Below are 24,138 nucleotides of genomic sequence, written 5' to 3'. Positions count from 1 at the left end.
ATCGGAATGTGTCTCAGGAATTATGAAGCTGCATTCTGGATCACGTTTAGTACTTGCTGGGGAGCTTGAAGAAGTAGGAACAGGTAGCGGTGACTTGGAACCATGGAGGAACAAAGTAGGAACAGAGCCGGGTTTAAGTCTTTTATTTGTGTAATAACAACTTCTCTCAAAGTGTTTACCACAAATGTATAAATTATTGGCAATATTATCACCTGAAATGGTTTTAATGGCTATACATTCCCTTAGGTAAAAGATTCATGTTGGGGTACCTACTTGTAGCATTAAAAACCTTTTTGCACCACAACCTTTTGTTCACAGTGTTTGAAGGGAATCTGCATTATTTTGTGGTCTCTAGGATCCTTGATTACCCCACAAGCAGGCACAGAGCAATATTTTTTGGACATTTTGATAATATCAATTCAAGCACAAACTGTTTTGGCGCGCGACAAAACGGATTAATTACAGGTTCCTGTAACTCCCGAAGGGGGTGACATCTTTTGATATTTTCCCTTTTGACAAGTCGGATGATTGTAACCAATTGGAGAGACTTTAATAGTGAATCAACGAAGACGACGCTAGTCCCTTAACAGGCATAGAGCCCAATTACTAAGGGGCACTGCTTATACAATTAACAAATTACAAATATCAAATTACATAAATATTATACAACAGAATAGAATTACTATTAAACTCCTTAAATATATCATTATATTCTACGAAGATTAACTGCATTATATTTCGATCAAATGGAGCAATTTCTGATTTCAAACAATCTGCAATCGAATATGTCCAGACTTCGCTCAATATCTTTATGGAACTCCAACATTTGGTATAACGGCGACGATTTCGCAGCATTGGATCTTGGTATGCTTTGGTGAAAAGTTATTTTATTTCTTAAGTTCTTCTTTGGAACATTCAAACCTATTAACTCCAAAATGTTTTCCGACTTAATAATGTAGTTAACAATATTATATAATAAAATACCATATGCACATTTTCTTCGTGATTCCAAGCTGCGCATTTTAAATCTTTGGTTGAGGATATCGTTAGGAGTACCCCTACATGGATACTCACCATCTATTCTAAACACCAAACATTTCAGCCAACGTCTTTGTACTCTTTCGATATCTTCTACATGCACTTGATAAATTGGATTCCATATAACAGAGCAATACTCTAGTCTAGATCTAACATGTGCGGAATATAACAATTGCATAACATTAAAATCCCTTATCTCTCTAGAATTACGAATAACAAACCCTAAACCTTTATTTGCGGATGCCCTCACCTTTGCGATATGTTCAATAAAGTTCAACTTGGAATCATAGGTTACTCCCAGCTCTTTAACAAATTCTGGACGTTCCTGCACTACTCCATTAAGTTATATTTAAATTCAATCGGTTTAACTTTTTTACTGTAGGATTTGATCACACACTTGCATTTGTTTAGAGGTAGTAGATTTTTTTTTGACCAAATATGAACCAAGTCTATATTTCTCTGTAAAACTAAACAATCTTCCATGGAAGATTTTCAAATCATCTGCGTATAACAAACACTGCACGTCCAGTTGATCCGCAATATCGTTAATATATATATTAAAGAACAACGGTCCCAAGACGGAGAGATTGAATAATCAAAACATCGAAACATCCGAATCTCAATGAATTGAGATCTCAACAAATTTAAACATTCATAAATTTAAAAAATTAAAATATAGAACTGGAAACTCGAGAAACTGAAAAATCTAGAAATTTAAAAATTAAAATATGAAAAAGTTGAAAAATTGAGAAATTGAAATAAAAAACAAAAAACTGAAAATCCAAAAATAAAAAATAGAAAAATCTAGAAGTCGAAAAATGAAAGAATCGAAGTATTGAAAAATATCAAACCTGAAAGAAATATCCAAAAATTGAGAAATCGACAAACCAATAAAGCGAAGTCGAAAAATCGAAGAATTGAAGAACTGAAAAATCGAAACTTTGAGAAGTAGGAAAATCAAAAATAGATTAATTGAGAAATCAGAAAACTGAAAATTTAACGCAAAAATTTGAAAAATTCAAAAATTTAAATACTGAAGAACTGAAATCGAAAAAACTAAAATTTAAAACAATGAATAATTAAAATATCGCAAAATTCAAGAATCGAGAAATCCAATTCAATTTGAAAAATTGAAAAATCGGGGCATTGAAAAATTGGAAAATCCAGAAATTGAAAAGCTCAAAAGAGAAAAATCGAAAAACCGAGAAATCCAAAAATCGAAACATCGAAAAATTCAAAAACTGAGACGAAATCGAAAAACCGGAGGATCGAGAAATTGGGGAGCCGGAAGCCGAAAAGGAAAGTTAAAAATTGAAAAATTGAGAAATTGAACAATCAAAACACGAAACATCTGAATTCGATAATGATTACAAGTTTGGAGAAGTATGTAAAAAAAAAGGAATTGGAAGTGAATGTGGAAAAATCAAAAATGGTGGTATTTGGGAAGAAAGTAAGAAAGGAGAAGGAAGAGTGGGCATGGAGAGGGAAGAAGATTGAACAGGTGAAAGAATTCCAGTACTTAGGATATACATTAAAGAGCAATAACTCAGATAGAGCGCATATTCAAGAAATGGTCCAAAAAGCGAACAAAGTGGTGGGAATAGTATGGGGAATAGGAGAGAGAAAATTTGGACATGATTATAAGAGAAGAATAATGATGTTTGATAGTTTGGTCAAAAGTGTATTCATGTACGGAGCTGAGATTTGGGGATGGAAGGAATATGAAGAAATAGAGAGAGTGCAAGAAAAATACTTGAAATGGACATTGGGATTGGAAAAGTATACGCCGGGGTATATAGTGAGAGAAGAAACAAAAAGGGAGAAAATGAGAGTGGAAGCGGGTAAAAGGGCGGTTGGATTTGAAGAGAAGTTCAGTGAGAGAGGTGATTGCAAGATATTGCAAGAATGTTGGAAAGAAATAAGAAAGGAAGGGGGAAAACATGTTTGGAACGAAAGGGACAAGTATTATGAAGGAAAGGGATATGCATGTGAAGAAATAGAGAGAATGAGAGAAATGGGAAGGAGTATGAAAGAAGAGCTGAGTGTAAGAGATAAGGATATAGATAAGATCGAGAATATCGGAGTCTAGATATAATGTAGACTATAGAAAAATAGTAAAGGATGAAGTACCAAAGTACACACACAGAGAAAGTATAAAGGAGAAAAGAATGATGGTGAGATTTAGGTGTGGAAATGAAGAGAAAGAGAATAATTTTTGGATGGATGAAACTGACAGAAGGTGTAGGATATGTTGGAGAGAGGGAGAAACAATAGAGCATATGCTGGAAGGATGTGAAGGATTGAGAGAATCGGAGGAAAGTAGGGAAGAAGTGCTAAACGAGGATGGAAGAGGACTGGACTGGATGAAAGAAGTATGGAAGATAAGGGAACTATGGCAAGGGGTGGGCAAGCAGAAAGAATAGAATATTTATTATATAACACTCGAATTTTTATTTTATTTTATTTATTTTATTGTTATGGATTTATATGAGGTAGATTAAGTTAATTTGTACCCCTACTGGGAATATTATTAAGCCTGTAAGGCAAATAATAAATTAATACTACTACAATAACAAAAATTTTAAAATGCGGTTTACGAAAAATTAGTTGACCTGTGCAAAGAAGAAAATTTTGGAAACGCTGACAAATATGACATCTTAAAAAAAATAACACTTGAAGAAGTGCTTTCGGCGTAATATTTTTGATGCTCGCGTGAACAAAATACTCTATGTCAGTGTGCAGTGCGCAAAGAGTTAACTGTGCAGATCTAGCCGAAAATCCGAAAACCAAATCGCTGTGTGTAGGGCCAGCATAACGGAAGTAATAAATCATCCCATCGGTTGAAGAACGTTGGGTCGGTGCACTGATGTCGGTGCTATATCCAGAGAGGGGCTCAATACACCCAATAAAATGGAACAGACAAAATAAAGCTTCAAACATGATTATTTTTATACTAAAATTCTGAAGTTTATAAAATGCACAATTTATTTATTTATTTATTTATTTTATCTTGTTTTCGAACTATAATAAACATTTCAAACAATGTCTGTAACTTATTTTAATGTAAATTATTTTCATGTGGTTAACAAAATCAGATGTAATATTAGTGTGATTTTGACTTTATTCTAGATTTTATTACAGCAGAACGGCGTATCCTTTTTAAATTTTAGAAGTTACGGAAACTAGTTCAAGAAACAATTAGTTATCTCGTATTTTTGGAACAAAATCTACCAAAATGTCCGATAACAGCAATTGTTTTTCATATAAACAAACAGTCTTCAAAGCAGCCTTTAATAACTCGATATTACAAACATGCCTCTTAAGTTCTTAATGCGTTTTTTTCTCTCTTGTAATTATTTGTAATGTTAACGCCGAAAGTTTATGTCATTCTGTTATTTACTTTGAACATATATTTTCATTTTGTGTTAATATTTTTATAACACCACGAATCTAAATTTTACTTAAAATCTTGTTTTATTCTTTAATCTTGTAAAACTAAACAATTATACCAGTTTAAAAACCCTTGGAAAGTTTCTGTCAGTCTTCAGATATAGTAAAATAAAAATAGGCGTCAAATTTATTTAAATACAATTCTTTCGTATAACGTTATAACGCGTTACTTCATATTTTTTATGTCAAGTATATTTTCATATTTTGTACATATTATGTAAAAATAAGTTTATACACATTACTGTTTACGGAAGAATGTTAATTATGGATTTATGGATAACTCCTCGTATAAGAGCAGAATGAAGGGTGTTTGCCTTTGCTAATCTTTGAGGGCGCCATCTGATGTACAGTAAAATAAACCTAATACGTTGGTTCACTGTAGTGAAAATGCGCGTTGACGAAAAATTTGTCCCACGCCCCCTGGATTCCTTGTCCTAAAGCTCACTATTAAGGCGAAGTAAAATTTGTATTATGTTGTCCAACTATAATATACTTAAACAATGGTTATATGTATATTTATAATAATGGTCAAACTACGTACGGTTTGGAATATTGAGGGAGGGCACAGCTGTATTTATATTTAAGTTTCTTATTGAAAGTAAAATCACCTTCTTTGAAGTGTAAACAGCAAACCTATGCAGCAAACTATGTGCTCATTATATATGTATATTCTTGAGTCCAGGTTAAATAATTCTCTACTACCTGCCCGCTTTAACCATTCCTTGAAACGCAGTGGATATTTTACAGAATTAAGAAACCGATGCATCTGGGATGTAGAAGGTTCTACCACTACAAATTCTCATCTTTAAGCAATGCAACTTGAATGAAATGAAACATATTCAATTTTGTATTTCAAAGTTAGTTAGTAGTCTAAGATCCCAAGTAAGAACGACCTTCACCGATTTGATAACCAGGTGAAAATTATATTTTTAAAAATAAAATATGTTTGTGAACGTGTATCAATAAGGTTGACATAAAAAAAATGTTCATGGCTATGATTAATTAAAATTATAAAAAAGTATTATTTTTTCAAATTTGACTGTCTTGGTTGCCAAATGACTTATAGTCTAATTGAAGTATACAACATCTGCTATATGCAGTCGATCGGTTGCCTACCTTTTTCTGTTCCCTTTTACCTGATAGCCGCGTGCAAACCTTAGATCATATAATAAATAGATACCAATACTCAAACTGAAAGCTGTGACTAGACATGAAGCTATCTGTTGTCGTTTTCTACGTCAAGAGGAGTAGTATAATGCTATCCTTGTGTGATCACCACATCTTCATCTTTGTTATATGCATTTCATCTGTATATGTCTATTTCACTTCCATCCTTGTACCGCACCAGCGCAACAAATCGCTTTTGACAGATGTTTCTTCTAACCTCTCTTTCGAGTTGTTGTACAAAAAACAATTTTAGAATTTAGAACAAAGATCCTATTTTAAGTGATGTAATCATAAAGGATCACAATTGCTGCCCAATAATTTACCATTCCTTTCATTATCTACTGTGAATTATTTATAAAATCAAGCTGTCAACATCTTTCGTACGAAGGTAGTTCAGACATACTTCCTAAAATTTAGGCGGCCAAAATTCAAATAGTGATCAGGCAAGGATAGCTTCATTGTAATCCCTCCATGCACGAGAGAGATGTGTGACAGGAGGATGTCGTCACAGGCTCTGCTAGGGAAAGAACACGGCATGGTGGTATCTATTTATTATATGATCTAAGGTGCAAACAGGTAAATTGATATTAGTAATTGCGCTTATCTGCTTACCAGGATATTTATATATCAAAATGTAGGTAAATTTATTGCGAGTAAAGTAGTATAAGGTTGCTTAAGAAAATCTGTTCATAGATTACGGTAAAGTTTGTCCAGAATTATAAGAATTTTATGGACTCCCAACGTTAATCCGTTTTACAGCCCAGGCGTCAATTCTATTGTACAGGTAAAGAGCCTGTCCGGGGAAAGCCGATGTTTTCTGTACCTGAGTTCGCCCCGCTCTTCAGCTGTACAATACACTTGACGCCTGGGCTGTAAAACGGATTAACGTTGGGAGTCCATAAAATTCTTATAATTCTGGACAAACTTTAGCTAGGCTTTGAAGTTGCAAAAATTGAAGCATGTAAATATGTGTGACAGAGAAGCGTTGCTCGTACTGTACCATGCGATAAAGGAGGACGTAGAATAGCAGCTACGCGCTACTGGCTGGTAGAATATAAGAGAGTGCGCATGCTTCCTATTCGTAGTATCAGAGCCGGCAGGAAAAAAATTGTATACTATAGAGGATCATTTTCAAACGTAGTACGTTGTGATAAACACGTGTTTTGTGAAAAAAATTAAAAATGGAAAAAAAAATGCTTTTTATGTGGATTGAAAAATTCTGTTATTGATTTTAATGACAGAACATCTGATCATTGCTATTTAAAATTAGCATACCGACGATCTAAAGGCTTTAAGTACGAGGAGTTACAATTAAACAGAGATTTATTGGAGTTTGTAGGTTATCATTCCTCATGTTACAAAAAAGTGACTTAGAAGACGGCGATATAACTTCCGGAGATTCCGATTCGGAATAATTTACAATTATGACTTTGGCATTTAATGTCTTTTTTATGTAAATATTGCTTGATAATAAAGATTTATAATTTTCAAACTATACACGTGTTAGTAAATTTATTTAATTTTTTTTTTTAATTTTGAGAAGGTTTTTTTTTATTATGCTTTTCTTATTTATTTTATTACGCTCCAAAATGATCCTCTACAGTATACTATTTTTTTCCTTGTCTATACTACGGACTACGAATAGGAAGCATGCGCACTCTCTTATATTCTACCGGTCAGTAGCGCGCAGCTGCTATACTACGTCCTCCTTTATCGCATGGTACAGTACGAGCAATGCTTCTCTGTCACACATATTTACATGCTCCAATTTTTGCAACTTCAAAGCCTAGCTAGTAGCTACCGTAATCTATGAATAAATTTTCTTGAGCAACCTTATACTACTCTACTCGCAATAAATTTACCTACATTTTGATATATGTATAAATATCGTGGTAAGCAGATGAGCGCAATTACTAATATCAATTTACCTGTTTGCACGCGGCTACCAGGTAAAAGGGAACAGAAAAAGGTAGGCAACCGATCGACTGCATATAGCAGATGTTGTATACTTTCAATTAGACTATGAGTCATTTGGCAACCAAGACAGTCAAATTTGAAAAAATAATACTTTTTTATAATTTTAATCAATCATAAGCGATGAACATTTTTTTATGGCAACCTTATTGATACATGTTCACAAACATATTTTATTTTTTAAAATATAATTTTCACCTGGTTATCAAATCGGTGAAGGTCGTTCTTACTTGGGATCCTCTACTATAGTGATGTCAAATTATAGCCAACTCCAATATTAATCACATTAGAGATTAATGGAGTTGGCCATGGGAAATTTTGTAGTGTTGCGTCATCTGTTGGCTTGTGGTAGATGAACAAAAAGATTTCACGGCTGCCTCTATTAATTTTCATTCTTATATTATTATGTTATCAATGCAGAAGTTTAAAAGATGATGTCACCTTCCGAAATTTTTAATGATTGCGATTATCGATCGAGGATTATTTTTTGTGTTAGCAACTCACTGTCATGCGTTTAGTCACATTTCAAAGCATTACAGAAAGATCAAAAATGATTGAGAGAGTTGGTGCCATCGGAGACACGGAAAACTGGGCAGAGGTGTCACACAATTGTCAAAATTTCTAAACCAGGCCTTAGCTATTCATAACGACGCTTTTAATGTCTGGCGCATTTCTCATTTTGACGCGGGCAAAGTCGAAGTTTTATTAAACTTGTTTCAATTATATTAACATGCAGCTACGAGATTTGCTAAAAATTGATACAGCTGGCATGTACTGTAACCGCATTCGAGATACATCCACATAAATTTTTATGGGACCAATCTCTCAAAAATCGGTGCTCCTGAAACCGTAACCATAAATTATGAAAAGGGCTTGACAGGTCATTTTATACATAGCCGTATTCGGGTTGAGTTCAAAGTTTTACCTGTTTTCGGTAATGTTATAGATATAATATTAGAAAATATAATAATCGTCCAGAAAGTTCTCCCGCTGCAATAAATCTCATTAAACAACAATCAGAACTCATATCTTCTGAAAAATGGCAGAATTGTATTCGGCATGTTATAAAAGTTGAATCAACATTTGTAAATACACGGCCTAACGAAATTATAATTTCAATAAATAACGACTCATCTGAGTCTGAAAGTGACTTATAATCTTATAAATATTATTTAACCAATACAATTTGTCTATTTCACCTTATTTTTTTAACAGAGTACGGCCCTGAAAAATTCTGCTGAAAGTGCCGATATTTGGTCGCATAGGGTGTTTAAAGCAATAAATTGCCATTGTGCAGGGGTTTCACTCATTATCTGTCATAAAGGTTTATGTGGGTGTATCTCGAATGAAATTTGTATAGAACCAATTGATATATTTGAAAGTTAATTTGACAGTTTTTTTGAAAATATCGATCATATTAACGCTAAAGGTGCATTTACATTGACATTTTTTGAAATGACAAGAATATACTGCCCAGAATCTGTGCCAGAATTCCATTTCCCTCATAGTACCTACTGTTTTTCTCTTCAAGTTGTCAACCTGATGACAAATCTGTGACCAAGGAGGTTTAAATGTGTAGAGACAGTACTGGGCTCGTTGTTTTGTATCGCACATATACAACCCTATCTGCTGTTCGTATGGATTGGTATGGTGTTCGTACACATTCGTGAATTGACGGATAAGCAATTGAGCGAGTCAGTGGCGGAACTAGATTTTACTGCTGTCTATTAGTTGTAATACATTTGTCATTGTTCTAAATTTTAGTGGATGTTTGCAAAGACCAGATACGCGAACGTATGGGAAGTGTATTAACCACACATTTTGTTTAAAAACCAATATTTTTTGTTTTTCTTGAAATTGCATGCGTTGCAATAAACCTCTCGCGCCTCACTCCTCTCACCCGGGAGATGTTGGTCACACTTTGATATATGGAGGTATACGGCATACTATTTCTATACATTTAAACCTCCTTGTCGGTGACAAATCATTGTAAGGTTATGATAAATCCAGTGGCGTGACAGGTAAACGGGACGGGTATCCAACGGGACAACCAAATTAGTGCGAGGAGGGTAGAATAAGAACGGAGGGATAGTACGGTTGAAAATGTGGTACCGACCGCTCGAAATCCAGACACCGCTTACGACGGTGTTTGGAACACGCGCTCGGCTAAACCACGCCCCTACGTTCGAAGGTACCGCTAAACAGTTGCGGGGCAAAGTTACTCAAGTTATACATTTATAACTTACTTATGCAAACAAAGTCTGTCTTTCACAGATTGTTTACTTTCATTCCACGACTTACAAAGTTTGCAGTTCACCATGTCGAATTTATCAAAAAAAAAAAAAAAACCTGTTGGAACAAAATAACTGAGATGTACGCCTATGGAGTAACGCTAACGATAGGGTTTTCTCGAGGTTTGTAGCCAGCTCGCCGCACATGCACACAATAAGGGTGCTTTGACATAAGCCGCTTAAGTCGTAAAAGTTTTAACAGTTGTTTGTCAAATGAGGTTTGTGTAAGAATGTCTTACCCAAGTTTATTTCAAAATATCATAGAAAATTAAAAATAAATAAATAAACATAACGTAGGTAATACGGAAACTAAAGAAGCAGAAAAAGGTTACAATTAAATGTTGAAAATGTTACCCAATATTTTCTAAGCAAATACAGGGTGATTTACGAATAGCGTTCGCTGTAATAGTTGTGTTTATGCAATCTAAAATACATTTTCACAGGCTACTTCGCGAATTATTTGTTTAAATATTTTTTTGAACTTAGAAACAAAATACATTTTAATACGGAAAAACAATAATAGAATTACAAAACTAATGCAATAAATGATCAAAATCTACACCAACGCTCCTTTCACAAACTTCTAGGCGGTTCAAGAAAGAGCTCCGAACATGTCTCATAAACTTTTGGCTTCACGAATCCCCATAAAAAATAACCCAGCGGGGTCATGTCAGAGCTACGAGGGGGCCACGCATATTCTGCGCCTCTATCAATCCACCTACCTTCAAATCTATCGTTAAGATAGTTGCGCACAATGCGATGAAAATAGCATGGAACTCTATCTTGCTGAACGTCATGTGTCAATTTCCAACTCCTCTAACAATTCTGGTAAGATATCTCGGATAAATTGTAAATAGCGTACGCCAGTTAATGTTCCACGAAAAAAATATGGCCCAATAATTTTATTTCCAATAATTCCACATCAAACGTTCGTCGAAATGACGTTTTGGAAATGATCCATACGAATTCGAGGATTTTCGTAAGCGTAATAATGAAGATTGTGCTTGTTAACGCTATCATTATTACTGAAGTTAACCTCGTCACTGAATAAAAGAGAGTTTAAATAATTGGGATTAATTCTCAAACGCTCACGAAAAAAGCATACAACTCAAGTCTTTTAGGGTATGCAGTATCTTTTAATTCTTGCACTAATGTAACATGGTTACGGGTGGAATTTAGTGGCATACAAAATCCTCGATACCGAATTTTGACTAATTCTCACATTGCTTGCAATTATCCGTTGACTTGCATGTGGATCTTCTGTTAAAGTTTGTCCAGAATTATAAGAATTTTATGAACTCCCCACTTTAATCCGTTTTACAGCCCAGGCGTCAATTGTATTGTACAGCTGAAGAGCGGGGCGAACTCAGGTACAGAAAACTTCGGCTTTCCCCTGACAGGCTCTTTACCTGTACAATAGAATTGACGCCTGGGCTGTAAAACGGATTAACGTTGGGAGTCCATAAAATTCTTATAATTCTGGACAAACTTTACTGCTCTTCTAACTTCTACTTCGTTTTCGAGTTTAGTAGCAACTCGAGCTTTCGGTTTTTCAATAGGCGGCCAACTTTCCTGTAGTCTTTAGTTTTGCTTCTAATCGACGAAACACTTTTCTACTTGGAGCCCTTCTGTTGGGGTATCTGGCTCTGTAGAAATTAGCTGCCGCTGCTGCATTTTTTTTGCATTCTCCAAATATTAATATCATGTCGGATTTTTGGTCGTTTGTAAACATTTTAGATCACAGTAATTATTTGAAACTTCACTAATCAGTATGACGTTTCTCAAAATTGGATAACTCTGATAATAAAAAATTATTCAAATGAATAATTCGCGAAGCAATCTGTGAAAATGTATTTTGGGTTGCATAAACACAATTTTTAAAATGGACTCTATTCGTGAATCATTTTCTATACACCCTTCTCTTTAAATTTTCAAACATGTGTAAATGAAATATATTGCGAAAAATGTTGTTTGTCCAAACAAAAAGAAATTTGGAGATGTTAAATCTGGTCACCTAGAAGGCTATAATCTTCTATACTGCGTACGGTGATACATTGAGTGACAGAAAAGTCACTAAATCTACGCGAAGAAAAGTGTAACATCCGCGCGAAATTTGAAATTTCAAAATCATTCTAATCTAAGCGCTACAAAACATAAGTTTTACATTACTCGAGAATTTTTGTGGTAAAACAGACTTATCGGAGATCATTGTCGCACTACGAAACGCGTTTGTATTGTGAGAGTCGCTCACAAACTCGGAGAAACCAGGTAGAAACCCTGGGCAAGCGATACGCTTACCCAGTTGAGAGCAGGCCCGACCATGGCTTTACGGGATGATCTTGGAATTATTTCTCGCAAGCGCCCTCTCAAATGGACACGTACCTTAAAGAAGCACTGGAGATGAGAGTCAGAAAAGTGGCCTAACCTTAGTAATGGAACTTTCAGTAGTTTTATATTTGTAACAGAGACAGTGACAGCGTAGGAATTTTAGTGTATTTTATAATGTTAGGTTGCTGCCAACTTACATGTCAACTGTCAAGAAATCCCAATCTCTCACTGGAACCACATAATTACTAATCACTCTGCCAGGAAATATTTGTTCTAAATAATGCAGCGTAGCAGCAACTGTGTGCGAAATCACATCGTCTTGTTCAAAAAAAAAAAAAAAACAACTTTCTCGTTCTTCTTCGTCTAGTTGATTTATAAAATTGTCTAAAATTAGTGTTCTATATCGGTCGGCATTTATCGTTTCATTAAAGAAGATAGACCCAATTTCATTCTCCGAGAGATGGCGGACCCAAACACCGATTTTAATGGGGTGCAAATCGGTCTCCACAAAAATATGAGGATTTTGAGTAGACAAAGTTCGATAATTCTGGGAATTAACGTTTCCCGAGAGATGGAAATAAGCCTCGCCCGTATAAAAAGTCGTATCCAAAATTCCATCTGCAATTATATTACCCAGGAACCAGCGGCAGTAACGAACACGGGCTTCAAAGTCTTGGGGGAGTAAATGTTGAACCGTGGTCACCTTGATGTATGGGTGCATTTGGAGTATTTTTTTTAACATTGTTTGACAACTTCCGTAAGATATATACCTGTCTGTTGAGACAGTCGCCTAATAGATTTGTTGGGACTATGTGGCATTCTTTCTTCAACATTATGAACTGATTGTTCAGTTACCACCGATACCGGTTTTTCACTTGATTTCTTTTGTTCGATACCACCGGTTTCAAGAAGCTGCCCAACAATACGTGTACAATGCTATGTGAAAAGATGAGATGCAATTTGTATATCAGGATACATGCCTATGAACTGGTCATAACAAAACTCTATGGAATAATTCCAATTTCCAAATTCATATTGGGTTCCACTGCGAAAATATGTCATTACCATAAAGGTATATTGCTCCACAGAAACATGGATGTTTTGAAGAAAAAAACTGAACCAAAAACACAAACCCACACACTATAGTTGGGTCAAAATAGATATTTCAGATGACAAAAACTCCGACAGAGCTGAATTTTGGTAGAAACCTTGGATACACCAATAGAAATAAAGTGGCAAAAGTCCCCATAGATCCCATGTGTGTTAAAAAAGTTATTCAAGGTCAAAATTTTTGTTTTTTTGGATTTTTTTAGAAAACGGTAAGTTTTATCAAAAATATAATTCACACAAAAATTGTATATCATAAAATTATCTACAAAAATGAATTTTATAGTTTTTTCCTAAGAATAACCATTCCCAAGATATCGCCGTTTTAAAGTTGAAAGAGTTACATCCTCCATGACATGCACACAAATGCCATGTATATACCTACATAGTCAGACTCTTAATATAAGTAAAAATGCCATTCGTGTCTCTTACATGTATAAAATACCTACGAACAATATAATAAATAACTACTAACAATTCTGAGAATATACATTCAAAAGAAACTCAGTCCCTTAGCCAGTCTCTTCTACCATAGTTTGAAAAAATTATTTACTTTTTAAAACCTGAAAAGGCTCAACAGCGAACAGAAACATATTCTTCAAGAAGTTTATCTGCTTATCCAAAATGCCAAAACCATATTGTATTTTTACATGCAATAACCGGCTGCGATACTTGATTGCGCTAAAGTATTAGAAGAAATTGATTCGTCTCCTCGAACGATAATCATAATCACAAAAGGAATTCGCTTTCTCCTTGCTGTTTATGGAGCTCCAAAAAAAAATTAATTGTAACAAGTATAGATATACTTAACTTTTGTAAAAAAAAAAAAAAAAACGAAACAAGTACAACTATCTTGTCTTCCACCAACATCGGCTTCTGCTCATCAAAACTTGTATCGAGTATACTATCAAGTTCCGACATGGCTAGGCTATCACAACTGAACCCCGAAGACTGGGGTTGAAAATTAACAGATAATACTTTGGAACCGATTCAAACTATACTCCCAAACAATAATTTTTTGCAATTGCAAAAAAAGTTGTACTAAATGTGGCTGTAGAAGAGTAGGGTTGTTGTGTTCACCAGCGTGCACTAATTGCCAAGGCCAGTCTTGCTCGAATGTTCAATTGAATCAAAAAACCAAGATTCATGTGATATCGATGAAGAGACAGCTGATTCATCTTCAGTTGAACAATTTATGAACATCCAGCAAGAAGAAGAGGAAGAAGAAGAAGAAATTGAAGAAGACATGACTGTTGAAGTCGAGTTTGAAGAGTATGCATCAGATTAAAACGTGAACAGAAATTAGAAGTATAGTTCGAATCAATCAACTGTATCAATATCAAAATCAATAATCATCATGCAGTAAATACAGTATTTTCCCATAAAAGTCCGTCATAACAGATTGTAGGCCTACTGGGGAAACCACGTTAAAAAAAAACGCGCCAAGTACACTACCTCATAGGTGGTGTGGAAATGTGTGCATATCATATAGAATTATAGAATGTAACTCCTTCAACTTTTAGAACGGCTATATCTTAAGAATGGTGATTCTCAGGAAAAAACATATAAGGACCGTTTTTGTAGACAATTTTATGCTCTATAATTTTTTTCTGAACTATATTTTTGATAAAGCATACGGTTTTCGAGAAAAATCCAAAAAACAAAAAATTTTGACCTTTGACCTTGAATAACTTTTTTAGCACAGATGGGATCTATGGGGACTTTTGACACTTTATTTCTACTGGTGTACTCAAGGTCTCTACCAAAATTCAGCTCTGTCGGAGTTTTTGTTATTTCATTTTACTATTTTTGTCTATTTTGACCGGACTACTAGTCGCAAATTAAAATGCTAAAATGCCGATCAAACGATTCAATGGGGGTAAAAGTAACACCTATACGACAAAGTCAACTTTGAAACATCATATTTGGCGGACAGTTCTTCCCGCCAATTGAAAAACCAAAATTATTTTAATTCAGTTTTGTCAACTAAATATTTCAATCATTGTTGATGTCGTTGTATTATATGTAATGGGAGTTAAATTGGTGTGAAGCCATAAACGCACTAAATGTTTGCGTCTAGTATACAACATCTCATGTAGGCTAGAGGGTTTTGGAGTTTTCAAAATGGCAAGTTAAAAGTATACAGGCCTTGAAACATACGATATAATCTTCAAACATGTCAACAAAGCGAAATATCTGTCAACACGTGGGCATGGATTTCTGTAGGGTCATGTTACACGTGCCAGAAATAATATATTATTAGCCAAGGTTGCAAAGCCATGCATTCTAGGCCGAGCGCAAATTAGAACCCGAGACGCGCAGCGTCGAGGGCTCTGAAGCGCGAGGTCTAGAAGTGGCTTTGCAACCGTGGTTAATATACTATTTTTTTCACTAGTAGAAACCATAAGACAATAAATTGAAAAAATAAACGTTCAATTTTTTGATGCAACATGATTTTGTTTTGATTTCTAATCAAACTTAATCTAAATTCAACACAAAGAAAACCGTTTACACTTGTCGCTGAATTAATCATTTTATCTTCTACCATCTGCCAACTACCATGCGTATACTCAAATAATGTTAGTAGCACACATTTATTCATTTTTTAAGAAATAATCGCATCAAGTATTGCGTACATAACCTCAATCTTCTTTTTAAACCCGTGGTCGCAAAAGTTGAATTTGCTACCTCTAATAAATGAGTCGACATTTGCATGCTTCATGGCTGCTAGTGAAAAAAATAGAATATTTTGACTGTTGTATTCTAAACACCTGCCTGTGCTGCATGTAATAAAGTTTCTTGAGTTTCTTTTATAATTTGAAATTATTTTCTGTTTGGTCTTGGATTGATTTCTAACCTGAGAAGCAGGTATGATAGTAGGCTTAAGTACGGAGATAATAATTAGCTTCGTTGGAATGCATGTTTGTTAGGAGTTATTTAAAGCGAAAATTTGAAGAGTTTTCATAGAAAATTTAGCTACTAAATTTAGCCCGTATAGTACCTGTTCTACTTTACTTTTTCAACTTCTCAGAAAGAGAAAAGTAAATTAGTTTGCCCCTTTATGTCAAAATGATAAAAAAAGGTTAGAAAGATCTAAGGGCTAATTTAGAGTTCTTTTCTGTGATATAAATTGGATGGACGAAATTCACTGTCCACGACCGTACATACATGCAGTATGCAGTACATGGATATTGGCACCTGATGAACGGTCAAGGCAAGCTAGAACATTTATTAAGAGAATTGGCCGTGCTTTAATAGCGAATCAACGAATACGGGGGGTTTAACCATCTGCATGTCATTCCTAATATACATAGAAAATTTGATAACAATGGATCCAGTGGTTTCGAAGTCTAATAAAAATCGACACAGACGACGGCCAAACTGACAGAGAGACAGACAGAAACGGAATAGGAGTATTATTTTTTCGTACTCTAGGGGTCCTTAGCTTGTGATCCGGAAGTAATAATTTTTTAAAATTCCGCAAATTCTTGCGAGAGATGGATACATTTCAAGATTACTGATTTGTGACATTCGTGAAAATCTATCTTAACAAAATCGCCGATAGAGAGCAGACAATACATAGGTGGAAACGAACAATCAAAGTGTTTGTACTTTTCAAGCTTTAAGACGCTAAGAAAATAATAAGTCAGATATTAGTCACAATCAACCTATTACAATACCCTTAGTTAACGCTAACCTATTACAACACCCTTAGTTAACGCTAGAGAAGAAAAAATTTAAGAGAAATACGTAATTAATACTGCGGAAAAAATTATCGTACACTTAACCATAATAGCTATTTTTGCTACAAGTTGCGAAATGGTAGTGTTTTATGCACTAGACGTGAAGTTTGTCTAACGAGCCCGTAGGGCGAGTTTGGACAACACGTCATGTGCGTAAGACCCATTTCGCACGTGTAGCAAACAAGATTTTTTCTACAATCGCAACAAAATTTAAAAATAAACATTTCAAGTGACATTTCTCACAATTAATTTAAAATTGATACTTGACTTGACAATATTTAGATTTTTATTGATACAACTTCAAGTAAGCCACTAGTAACAACTGAAACATGTTGGTTGTCTAGTAAGAAATTGTTTCTCAACAAAAAAAATTGTGCCTATTTTAGTGTTAATGCAGTTTAATGTATTATTCGATCAAAAAAGTAAGGAAACACTATAACATTGAGTCTATAATTATAAAAACACCAGCATGAGTGATTCCGAAATCCCGTCCGACGTCGAACAAGCAAGCACATGAAGCCGCACTAACAACAATAATTCCTGAAAAGTCGAAAAAAGGATACGAAACAACCTACAATAAGTTTAACAAATGGTGTGATCAGAAAAAAGTGCACTGCATTTCAGAAAATGTGATTCTGGTATATTTTTCCGAAATATTCTTAACTCTAAAAGCGTCAACTTTATGGAGTAAGTTCAATGCTTCGAACTACAATTTACGTGAAAAAAAATATCGACATTAGTAAATACACAAACGTTCATCGCATTCTTGAATAGAAAAGCTGAGAGTTACCGACTTAAAAAGTCGCGAATATTTTCCAAAGAAGAAATAGAAAAATTTATTAAAGAAGCAGATGATACAAGCTATTTATTGATGGAGGTAAAACGATTATTTTCAATTTTAACAAATTAATTATTTATTTTATTAACATTTAAGGTTGCATTAATTGTTGGCATATCCGGCGCCTGCAGAAGAGAGGAACTTACATTTTTGAGCACAAAAGAGGTTGAAGATGTATCGACTTGAGACATGGGGGTGGTTGGCGTTCTTCTTCAGTGCCGAAGGATACGTTGAGAATTCTTTGGAAAACAAAAGTCTTATTGCAAGGAAAATTCTAGGTGACAAAGAAGTTGTTTCCAAAAAGGCAAAAATCTCTGAAAACGAACCCCTGAATTCCTCAGATCCATTACCGCCAATTGCAGTAGATATTCACAAGGCATTCTCCTCATCTTCGTCAACAAAAATACCATTAATTTAAATCATTTAAATAATTGTTTACTTACAAAATGCTTATAATAACAGTGCGTAAAAGTGAGACCTAACATACTTTTACGCAATCGTATGTCACTTTACGCACTTGTGTCTAAAAACGTGCCATTTCGAAATTAAAATCACAATCAAAATATCCACTTTATATAGCGATTGTAGGAAAAAAAATTACAATTAAAATTTGCCTATTTGTAGTTTTTCACATATATGTAAAATATGTCGTACTAATAGCCAACTACCTACACCAATTAAACACTGCAGCTCTCGGTCAAATGAAATCTAACTATGTGCGTATGTTGGTATACAACTTTTGTCTGCCCAAAGTGTTTATTTACAAGTTAATTATTTGTACTTACTTACCCCTTTACACACATCTTTAGATTCTTTGGACAACCCTTTGGGATAACTAACATTGTGGTCTGTAATGGCTGCAAATAATTCCTCTTCATCTTCACCATCAAAAGGTGGTTGTCCAACCAACATTTCGTACAGCAAAACTCCGTAAGCCCACCAATCAACAGATTTGCCATAGGGTTGATACAGAATAATCTGTACAGAACAACAACACGTGTATGTATAATATTATTATTATTAATATACCTAAATGTTAGTGATCATAAATTAAAAAATAATCTTACCTCAGGTGCTATGTAATCCGGTGTGCCGCAAAAGGTCTTAGTAGTTTTATCGCCTGTAATTCCTTCTTTACACATCCCAAAGTCTGCAATTTTTATATGACCGTCTTGATCTAGTAAGACATTATCAAGTTTCAAGTCACGGTATACGATTCCTCTACTATGTAAAAAGAATAAACCTATAGCAATTTCTGCAGAATAGAAGCTAAAAATGATTTAACTAGTTTTAAGTGGCTACAACACTGAAATTAATTACACTGCAACAGGTTCTTTGAATTTTCCGCATTGTTGAATTTGAAACATTAAATCTCCTCCATTTACATATTCCATAACGAAATAAAGGCGATCCTAGAATAATATTGATTGTTAATTGTTAGCGCAAAAATTAGAGATAAGCTAAACAAAAGTGGATACCATTGTTTGAAAACAAGAGTGAAGTTGAACTAAAAACGGCGGTTTGTTGGAAAGGGCTAAAACACGTTTTTCAACCATAGTGCATTCGACGTCATCATCTTGAATAATAATATCTTTTTTTAAAATTTTTATTGCATAGAGTTCATCAGTTCCTTTTCTTTCGGCCAACATAACCTTGCAAACAATAATGTTAAGATATTTGCAAATAAGTGTATGGCGACTTACTTTTCCAAATGATCCTTTGCCTAGTACCATCAGAAAATTAAAGTCGCTGGCTCTTATAATATCTTTTTTACCCATATTATGAGGAACATCTTTATCAGCAGTTATTGAAGGTTTTTTGGTTATTGACGTTTTCTGAAAAAAAAAAAAACAATGCGAATTTCTAAGGTCATAAGGTAAAGTGCATTTTTAAAATTAAAGGTCCACCACCTGTTGATTTTGGTTATAAAAATCAAAATTTCCTAACGACAGAAACTTTCCTATGCTATAAGTGTCAGCAATGCTAACTGTTTCTGTCAAGAGTGTCAAAAGACGTCATTTCAGTTAGCTCGACGTACGGACTGCTGACGCCTGTTTGTAGCGCAAGCGCTTCGTTGATCTAATCAAAATTTAAAAATATTGCAATAATGGATCGTAAAAGGAGAAATTTGCTGGATGCGACATTAAAAATGGCTCTAATAAAATGCTCCCAAGAGTTTCAAAACCTAGACCCTTCCCCCAGTAAACTCGATATTGAAGAAAAGCTTTCTAATGTTTTTTCAGTGAACGTTTGGTTGGTAATTTATTTTCAAAATCTCAAAAGTTAGTTTTTGTAGGTATGCAGAGCTACTGTACGTAGAATTTTGCATGATTTTATTACGGGGAAAGAAGTCAACACTATACAAAATTTTAAAAGCCATGGGCTATAAGTGCAATATGGAAAACTACAGGAAAATTTTAATCGAAAGACCCCATATAGTAGCCTAGAGAATTAAATTCTTAAAAACGTATTAAAAGTATAACGAAGATTATCTGAATAATATTAAATTTGTTTACTTTGATGTAACATGGATATACAAAAATGGTTCTCCCACGAAGACATGGGTTAATGATAATCTTCCCACTACAAGTTACAAATTAAGAAAGTCAGAGGGCCAACGATTCACAGTGCTACATGCTGGTTGTTCATCAGGTTTTCTTGATGGTTGTGGTTTACTTTTTCATTCACAAACTAATGATAGAGATTACCACAAAACAATGACTGGTGACATTTTTAAAGAGTGGGTGCAAAGTTAGATATTTCCTGTACTGAAATTTGATGATTTTAAAACACTTTATTGTGATATTAGATAACGCTCCCTACCATTCTGTGCGTCTTGAAAAACCTCCAACCCAATCATCAAATAAAGCTGCAATGCAAACCCATTTAGAAAAACAGAATAAATATTAGCTTCCAACCTACCTTAACCAAAAAGCAATTATGGGATTTGATAAAACCTACTTTACCAAATAGTTCAATCAAAAATGAAATAGACACATTTTGCCACAACAATGGTATGGATGTTTTAAGATTGCCGCCGTATCACTGCCAATATAACCCAATAGAGTTCGCATGGGGTTACTGCAAGCAGTACATTATAACAAACATATAAATATGGACACTACTGATCCCCAAAGAACAGCAAATTTGTGGATTGAAGCTATTTATAATTTCACTCCTGAAATGTGGCAAAACAGTATTACGCACTGTGAAAAACTCCTTGAGGAAGACTGGAAAAAGGCAATGGGCAATTTTTCCGTACAAGATATACCACCGATTACTGTAAAGTTAACAGAAGACGATTCAGACAGTGATTTCTCAATCTCAGAGATGAGGACGACGATCAAGACGTTGAAAACATGGAACCTGAAAATGTTCCCAGCACTTCCTCTTTTTGTTAAACCTCACCTCTTTCACTTGTTATATATGTTATTGTTAGTTTGTTTTTGTTAATGCACGCTTATTCACTTTTTCTTGCTTTTATAAGTGAAAAATGTAAAATCATTACAAAAAATAATAATAATACCCTTGTTTTGCCACAAATCACATGCTACAATTCAGTGTTAATGTCAAATAACAGAGCAGTGAAAACAACCAGCAGTACAAGCAGAAGCAGATGCATGGGTGTATGAATTCCACTTTCCACTCAGAATGTTTTAGAGTGGACAAAAAAACTTTGACGTGTTCTGTGTTACTCGCACAAACGTAAATTAATCTATTCAACCATATTTTTAGTTAATTACACAATTCCAATATCGGAAGAACCGAACCGTTCAGGTTCAAACTTAATGAGTTTTTGAGATTGCAGTTTCAGTTGTCAAATTATAATTCTAACCTTATTTTTTTTCTTCGCCCTAAAAAAACCCTAGCTATGTTGCCACTTATATTTTTAGAAGAGTGCGGCGTTGGTGGACCTTTAATAAAAAAACGTACTTTATCTCAAGAGTTTATACGAAAAAAAAAAATGGAAAAAATATCTCTTTTTTTATTTATATATTTATTTGCGTAATGTATGGTATACATTGTACAATTTAAATTAGGTATCTGAAATTAATAATGAACAATAATTATATAGTCTTTGCCATTTCTATTGAAACACCACTTGTTAATCGTAAATTTGGCAACGTTCATATTCAGACAATTTTCTAACTAAAAGCCTATCAACCGAAAGCTGTTATCAATTGCTAAATTTTATGCAAAATCAATACGTGGTGTTTCAATAGTGGCAAAGACAATAGTCGATATCTTAAATTACACAGTAGTTCCAAAAAGTTTTCATAAAATTTTGATCTAGGCGACCGTTCTCTATGAAATTATATTTGGAATGTTGATGTATCACGGATGGACAAAAAAAACTGGGACACAATTGGTAATTAGATAATAATAATATTCTGCCAAATATTACATTTTTCTTTAAAATGATGTCAAATGCAATATTTTAATGTAAAAAAAAAACTTTGAAGGTGTTTATTTTGGCAATACGTAATATTTATTTTTCTAAACAAATTTAAAGAAACTTTGTTTAAAATGCCAGTGTGGTGAAAATATGGCCCTGGAAATAAAACCAGTTGTCCCAATTCAAAGAAAAAAACTCAAATTTAACAGAAGAAACTTGTGAAGGCATCTATAAAAATAATATACCAGTTAAACACTGTACATACAATAAGCAATTTTGACCAATCTATTTATCTTTTTAAATTAACAATCATAATAAATACAACAACATAAAAATCACACTATGTCATAATTACAACAAAGACGTAAAACAACAATGGCAAAATTTAAAGAACATAGAACGTAATTTATTCGATCCTTAAACGAATATAAATAAAATAAAATAAATAGGTGTCCTATAAGTACTCAAACTGTCCGTCTTATCCTTCTTCCCACAGCGATAACTGCGTTCAAAATTTCTACGTAGTCTAATTAGAATATCGGGTGTTATATGTATGAATATCTCTATGACACCATGATCCTTTCTGCGCAAATGATCTTCATTCTGAATTGAAAGGGCTGAAATGGCATGGGTGAAATCGGTTTGCCCTCAGGATATTAAAAACCGAACTCTGACTAATCTGCATTTGTCTTTGATCTGCCGTTGACTCACGTGAGGATTATCATCTATAATTTCAATCAGGACAGCTTTATTTTCTTATGTTGTTACTGTAAGACGTCTAACTTTAGTTTTTTTAAATTGATCAACTTCTCTTAATTTTTTTTCAAGTCTTCCGAATACTTGGTTAGAAGGAATTGAATCGTCTGGTATGTAGACGAACGGCAGCATCGAAATTTCCATCACACTTTCCCAACGTTAAAAGCATATCGGTTTTTTCGGAATTTGAAAGCACTGTTACCAAAAGTTGAAAATAATTTGACTGTTAAAATAAATTTGTCACAATTTTGGCGTAATCGTTGCCATCTACACGTAATAAAAAATTTGTTGTCGTTGACGTTTCTGATTGGTACGATCAGAACTAAGGAGGGGGCAGTGTTAACGAAGTAAACCCACACACCGCCCCGGTACGACGCCCATGGGTTTTCTAGTAAGTACGCCAATGAGTCATCATCGGTGAGTGTGACGCTCGAATAAAGAAAACCCTAGAAGCAGAAGTTTCGGTGACATGGTCCGGACGACATCGGAGCAACGATCTCGAAGTATAGTTGTCCAAGTCTGACTTCGCACTTGACCACTGCAATCTCAATTACCGTAAGTATTAGGAACTCTATTGAAACTGTAAATAGCCGTGCCATCAATCATCATAGGGTTTACGGGCGCGTACGGCCCTGTGTAGTGCAGACAGTTGGTCTCTTGATAGTTTATGACCGCTGGATTACTTGCGGCAGAGGCGTATTGTGGAACACTTAAGGGAATTAACATGGGAAATTGGTTTTTATTTTATAATATCTCCTTGATAATTTTAAAGCTATTGTATGTGTGGAAGTAAATGAGGCCTATCGACCAGTATTTTTTTTTTTAAATAGTTGCATCGCGCTCATTCACTGTAAAAAGGCTTGTGGAACACTTAACTCCTTCACAATAGGATGCAGTCGTAAAAACAAAGCCAACACTTGGAACACTATAACTCCAGGACGTTCTAGAAGGAACGCGTAGCTGTTTAAATAGAGACCACCGTCGGGAGCGGGTGGTCTCTAAAAATCGTATTTTGAAATCTGCGTTCGACCCAATTTGTCGCTAAACGTC

General features: G+C 34.4%; 1 protein-coding gene across 1 annotated transcript in view; it reads right to left on the bottom strand.

Moving 5' to 3' along the window:
• The window catches only part of LOC135143102 (protein kinase C, brain isozyme-like), a 183,262-nt gene that overhangs the window by 14,694 nt on the left and 144,430 nt on the right, over positions 1 to 24,138 (bottom strand). The window contains exons 8-12 of the mRNA XM_064074964.1: positions 19,640 to 19,771; positions 19,415 to 19,588; positions 19,257 to 19,348; positions 19,004 to 19,205; positions 18,726 to 18,914 (exon numbers count right to left, since the gene is read on the bottom strand). Coding sequence (XP_063931034.1) covers positions 18,726 to 18,914; positions 19,004 to 19,205; positions 19,257 to 19,348; positions 19,415 to 19,588; positions 19,640 to 19,771 — 789 coding nt within the window. The remainder of the gene's footprint in view (positions 1 to 18,725; positions 18,915 to 19,003; positions 19,206 to 19,256; positions 19,349 to 19,414; positions 19,589 to 19,639; positions 19,772 to 24,138) is intronic.

The sequence above is a fragment of the Zophobas morio genome, unplaced genomic scaffold (genome assembly GCF_036711695.1).
Source record: "Zophobas morio isolate AGI-343-1 ecotype UQ-CSIRO unplaced genomic scaffold, CSIRO_AGI_Zmor_V1 ptg000058l, whole genome shotgun sequence".
NCBI classification, from domain to species: Eukaryota; Metazoa; Arthropoda; class Insecta; order Coleoptera; family Tenebrionidae; genus Zophobas; species Zophobas morio.
The sequence above is the reverse complement of the archived record's forward strand: the minus strand, read 5'-3'. Positions and strand labels throughout refer to the sequence as shown.